Raw genomic sequence first — 6,304 nt, 5'->3', positions numbered from 1 at the left:
CTCCATGATGGTTGCACCCAGTTATCGACCGGCTAAGGTCTGGGCTAGAATAGGCCTACAGCAACCCATTCTTGACATAAAAGGCGACCATGCTTGTCATAAGAAGCGACTAATGGGATTGGGTGGTCAGACTCACTGACTTGGTTGACATGTCATTGGATCCCAAATGTGCAGATCAATTCTGATGCTGTTAATCACTGGATTGTCTGGTCCAGACTCGATCGAAGATGTACAGACGACTGCCTTATATCTGGAATATTGCTGAGTGCGGAGTAAAACTAAACTCGCTTCCCCCAGTTATTATCACTGTGACTTAGTGTAAGACTGAAACACGTCAGTGTGATGTTAAAATGTAGCTGACTAGATAGCTCGAACATCCGGTTCGTTAGTACCTGTATTGTTGCTTGTTTCTGAAATACTGTATTACATGACAGTGTACATGAATTTGCTATTTATACTTTGTACTGGTGCATGTTATACATCGCTGGTGCTGGTTGCCTTCAGTAACAGGATGGCCCATTAGCCAGGTTGCATCGAGTGCAGGCCCCAAATCGCACCCCGTATGATGTAACAACCAAAGTAACTAGCTCAGTGTTATATATTTTGCAGGTCCTGAGGGAGCCTTACAGCTTACAGTAGCGGCTACAGTTTTCACAGCAGGAAAAAACCAGGTTTGGTCTCAAGTTTCTGCTCACCACCAAGGAAAATTTCCCCCACTAAGGACTGATTTGTTGGATGGTGTTGAGGACTGAGACCATATCAGACATATGATGTCTTGGAACCTGGAACTCAGACGTGCAGATGATAATGTCATTGAGATGGATGGCTTAAATCTCGACACCGACCATCTCCCAGGTGCCACAGGGACAAGAGTGCAGCAGATTGATATACAGTCAGTCAATATGGCGACTGTAAAGGATTGCAGTGAAGGGATTGGTACATCTGCTGCTAACACAAGTGATCCACTTAATACTTTTTCACATGTTGAAGCCAATATGGAAAGATTGACATCAGGTGATGGTATGCCTGCTGCTAAGCATGGTGATGGCACAGAGGTTACAAGACATAGACCTAGTACCAGCTGCAGCAGGTTCACGGTGTCGTCTGCCGTCAGGTCTTCTGATGCAATAAAATATTCAGGATGGTTCCATTGCTCAGACTGTGGACAGAAGGTGAGAGGTAAGGCACAGTTGAGGTCTCACATGAAGCTCCTCCACAAAAGTTTCATGAAGACTAAGACAGTGGTTACGAGAAACACATCTAGGTTCAAGGGTGGAGAGAGAGTTAAAGGAAAGAAAAGCCTCAGCCAACATGGTTTCTCTGCCCACAAAGGCCAGACAAGAATAAGGAACATGGCCAAAACTATGAAAATTTGTTCATCAATTCCTCCATGCAGTGCTGTGTTTGCTGATTCCACAAGTCAGTGTAGCAGTTCTGTTGTAAAATCCAACACAGAAATTAAACATCTTAGACTAGGACCTTGGTTCACTTGTCAGAGCTGTGATCATATTTTCAAAGGAAGGTCACAGCTACAGGAACACGTTCGACTGAAACATCAAGGCTTTAATGAAGCACGTGAGATCAAGCCAAGCATGCCCGAAATCACACACTTTGCTAAATCTGAACAATGTAAAGGATCAGTGGACAGCATAGTCTCTGATGAAGCCATGCCTCATCTTTCACCAGAATGTCCAGTTGAAAATCAGGATGTTGAGTCAGTTGTCAGTTCTAATCAAATTTGGCATCAATGTGACCTTTGCGGTCTCAAGGTCGAGGGTAGAAAGAAACTACAAAGACATTATAGTAAATGTAAAGGTGAAAAACAGATCACCACTCCCACTGTGATGGCGTTGCAAACAAGTCTCAGTGCATATGAGGCCAACGACACAAAAAATCGATCTTGGTATAAATGTAAACATTGTTGTAGGCACTTTAGAGGAAGGAAAAGGTTTTTGCAACATATTCGTTTGTGTGTGAAAGCACCGCAAGATAGTGTAGCATTGTGGCAAAGGATATCCCACTTGAAACAGTGCTCTTGGTATCGATGTTCTGGCTGTCAATACACATTTAAGGGGAAGAAAAGAATCCAATTACATACCTTGGAATGCCAGTCCTGTCCCAGTGCTGAGACTGATAGGCAATCTTTTGAAAAGAAGTCCGATCATACATGCACACTGTGTCACAAGCACTTCCAGCGAAGGTTATTTTTAGATAAGCACATGAGAAGGTGTCAAAGTCAACAAAGGAAGACAAATCTGTCGGAGCAAGGTAGTGTCGATGTACAGAGCAGTGAACACAGACTTGTACAGGAGCAAGGTAAGATTTGTGAGGAGGGTGATGACATTGCTCCTAAAGGACAGACAATAGAAGGAAATGATGAATTGGGGACGCTTTCAGATCATCAGCCTTGTAGTAAAACACAGGTGTATGGTGATGCCATGAGCCAACTTTCCTTGGTCTTCCTCCAGGATGGCTCATGGTACAAGTGTGAAATCTGTGGACAGAACTTGCGAGGGAAAGAACAGATTAAGAAACATTCTCATGAACAGAACAGTAAGGAGACTGACACTGGGGAACTGGTATCTCTTAATACCTCTTGTCTGGAATCTGAATTTCTTACTGTTGGAAGTTGGCATAGGTGTAAAATCTGTGGTAAGAACTTGCGAGGGAAAGAACAGCTGAAAAATCACTCCCATGCTCATGAAATTAAGAAATCCGAAGAACAGGAAATTCACATTGTCACTGGATTGGAATCAAATTTCCTAAGAGTTGGTACTTGGCATAGGTGCAAAACCTGTGGTGAAAACTTGCGGGGGAAGGAACAAGTGAAGAATCACTCTCATGATCTGAAGGTTGTGAATCCTGATGATGAAAAAACAGTGTGTCCTGACCCTAGTCCACCATGTTTGGATTTTGTTAAAGTTGGAACTTGGTACAGTTGTAAAGTCTGTGGTCAGAAGTTGCAAGGCAGAAAACAAATGCAATTGCATTCACATTCACAACCAGTTGACAAGACGGTTCCGGGAAATGGCCTGGGACTGGGTACTGAAATTCAAAATGGTCTGAGGTCAGTGGAAGATGGCTTCATTCAAGTTGGTAGTTGGTACAGGTGTAAGTCATGCCTTGTGCGGTTTAGAGGCAGACACAATGCAGAAGTGCATCATCGTCTCAAGTGTTCTCTGGGAGAAGGTGGATACTGTCATGAGGACTTGCTTCCAGAACACTGCAGTGCTCCAAGACAAGGGCAGGATGGAGTGTTACGTCATGATGTACAACCAACTGGTGATAACATGCAACATGACATTCACCAACCAACCAATGATCTCATTGTGCATGACATCAACCAACCAACTGGTGATGACATGCAGCATGATATTCACCAACCAACCAGTGATGACATGGCACATGACACCTGCCAAGCAATGACTGATGACGTTCAGCATGATATGCACCCACCAAAAAGTGATGTGCAGAACCATGGAGGAAATGAGCAGTATGGATGTGTTGACCTGACAGTGTCAACCATGGTCCCAGCAAATGTGACTGTCCGTGACTACATTATTAAGACTGAGAAGGGTTGGGAGTGTCGCATTTGTTCAAAGATGATCCTGTCCTGGATTGGTGCATTCAAACACGTGAGGAGCCATTTCACAGGGACTAGTCTTGATTGCCGCATTTGTAACAAGTCGTTTTCTTCATCTGGGAATCGCAGGAAGCATGAACGGATACATGACACTGGAAATGGCTCATCAGTGCTAAAGAAACACTGTCATAAAAAGTCACTTTCTTCAGGTCCTCACCCAATGAAAACAATGAATCACTCATATTTGACCAGCATGAACAGACAGCAGTTGTCAATACCAGCCTCAGCTGCTGCTTGCAGTCAGAAAACTAACATCCAGAGACCTAACATTGCTGTGGAACGTGAAAATAAGGTTCAGAAGGAGCTGACCTTCAAGAGCTGTTCCCCAGAAGCATCTGCAGGTGCACCCATGGGAGATGCTTCTGCAACCAGTGCATCTGTGGCAGGTGCTTCTGTGACCAGTGCATCTGTGGCAGGTGTTTTTGTGGAAGCGGCTGATGTAGACAATGCCTCTAAAGTATATGTTGCAGCTGATGCTCACACAGAAGCAGCAACTCTGCCCTGTTATGGGACATCTGAAAACAACAAAGGCAAATTTCACAAGGATCAAGGTTTCATAAGAAGTGGTAGAAGAGATAAATGTATGACAGATGTGTATGTTGATAATGACACTATGTGTGCAGATAATGAATCTGGAACTGGTGTCTCGTTGGATCAAACTTATCTCTCTAATGATGTTCTTAGTTCTGATGATAAAATGATATCAGAACTGTGTGATACAAGTGAAAATGAAAGACTATCAGTTGAAGATGAACATCATGATGATTATGTACTTTTTTCTGAGTATGAAGAAGATAAGGGTAATCTTTGTATAGCTGAATTGTATGAGGAGCAACAAAGTCAAGTGATGTCTGATGTAGCAGAGGCTCCCACTGAAACTGAATGTACAAAGTTGTGTCAAACTTCCATAAATGTATCAGAGATGAGCCAGGCTAAACAAAAACTGGACAACAGCAACCAAGAGAGTACAGAAAATGAATCCATGAATATCCGAGACTCGAATGTTTCATTGTCTGATATTAATAAACTTTCCAGAACACTGCTAGAACGGTCCGACACTGACTCACGTGAGGATGAAGAGTTGAGCGAGTCCGGGTATACAAAGTTTGCTGTGGTCCAGGATTGTTCCTTGGATACAGACTTAATCATGAGTGATGTCTCCAGACATCCAGACCTGGTTTGGAGTGATGATGAGTTCATGCCTCAGACTGACATTTACAGCGACAGTAGCATGGTTTATGATCCACACAGTCAGAAAGAAGAAGCATTAAACGTCTCCAGAAGAAGAATTACACAAGATAACAGCACAAGGTCCCAAAAGCCACAGATTTGTTCAGAACTGTTACATGAAAGGTTTGATATCATGGATTCTGCAAGAGCTGAAAGGAAGAACTTCCTAAACAGTAAACTTGGTAAGAATAGAATTGCAGCAAGTACTAAATGTAGGATGAAAACAGTATGCAAGCCAAAGCAAAGCTGGGATATGTTTAACTTCCAGCTGATGCCATCTGATGTCAGTGAGAGATGGCGAAAACGCAAACAAGATGCAGCAAATGAATGTGCAGGTGAAATCAGTGATAAACAGATTTCTGATGATCTCAGAACTCATGAAGATCACAGTCACAAGGACATTTTTGAATGTTCAAGAAGTTCAGGACAGATAGACTTATCATCATCCGAGGTTAACAGGAAGAAGCCAATGTTGTATAAGACCAGGAAGGAATTGTATGTGCCAGAACAAGTGAGATTTCAAAGAGGACAAGAAGAAAAAACACATTTTAAGGATTATTTGGATAATGGTGACAGCATGTGCAAAGGTGTGCGAAGGATGTCATTGAAAGCTTGTGACAGGCCAGCAGACAGAGATGAGAAATCCAGGCAGGGAAGATTTGTCTGCTCACTCTGTTACAAGACATTTGCTTCAGAGACCGTTGCTACTGGTCATCTCAAGCAGCATGCACGTAACCAGAAGAACAGAGCCAGGAACTATAGTAAGAAAACCATTATCAATGTTGGGTTCAAGAAACATTGCAGAGTTTGTCAGAGAGTATTTACAAATGAGGGTGACCTAGAACTACATGAATGTAGACACTTAGTGGAAGATACAGTTGGCCCATCCAAGTATGTCAGGTGTGAGATCTGTGGTGAGAGGTACAGGACTCAGAAACTACTGGACCAGCATAAGATCGGCCATCAGGTGTGGCTGAAGTGCTCTCACTGCAACTTGTACTTCGCCAAGGTTACAGAGCTACAACAGCATTGTGTGGTGGCCAAGCACTTTGTGTGTGAATGTGGAGATGCTTTCACCAGTTACGCAAAGTTGGATATACACAGAGATGGCTGCATGTGCATTAACTGAAACTTAGTACAGCAGAGGTAGGCAACATTGGTCGCATCCAGCTAGTCCACAGACTCGACTGGACAAGTCCCAGGTGATTTAGGGGACAGAAAAACAATTCATCTGGATTTCTTGCTTGTCTTGAACTCATGGACAAGTGGCAGTTTCTATCCCAATGCAGCGTCATTCCAGATGACATGGATCAAGGTGAAATATAGTAAAATTACCTCTTTATTGCATTTTGTTTGTCTATGTGAAAAATAATTTTCTGGTTTCCGGATTATTGTGGTCCAGAACTAAGCAGTTTCATGGTATATTTGTTG

General features: G+C 43.0%; 1 protein-coding gene across 1 annotated transcript; it reads left to right on the top strand.

The window, feature by feature from the left end:
* The first annotated feature begins 770 nt into the window (after window positions 1–770).
* Window positions 771–6,002, top strand: LOC137277571 (uncharacterized). The gene is made up of 2 exons (XM_067809368.1): window positions 771–3,282; window positions 3,421–6,002. The coding sequence occupies exons 1-2, from the start codon at window positions 771–773 to the stop codon at window positions 6,000–6,002; spliced, it is 5,094 nt and encodes a 1,697-aa protein (XP_067665469.1).
* Window positions 6,003–6,304: the final 302 nt, after the last annotated feature.

Source organism: Haliotis asinina, chromosome 1, assembly GCF_037392515.1.
Source record: "Haliotis asinina isolate JCU_RB_2024 chromosome 1, JCU_Hal_asi_v2, whole genome shotgun sequence".
Lineage (NCBI taxonomy): Eukaryota > Metazoa > Mollusca > Gastropoda > Lepetellida > Haliotidae > Haliotis > Haliotis asinina.
Note: the sequence above shows the minus strand (reverse complement) of the source record. Positions and strands in the feature narration are given on the sequence as shown.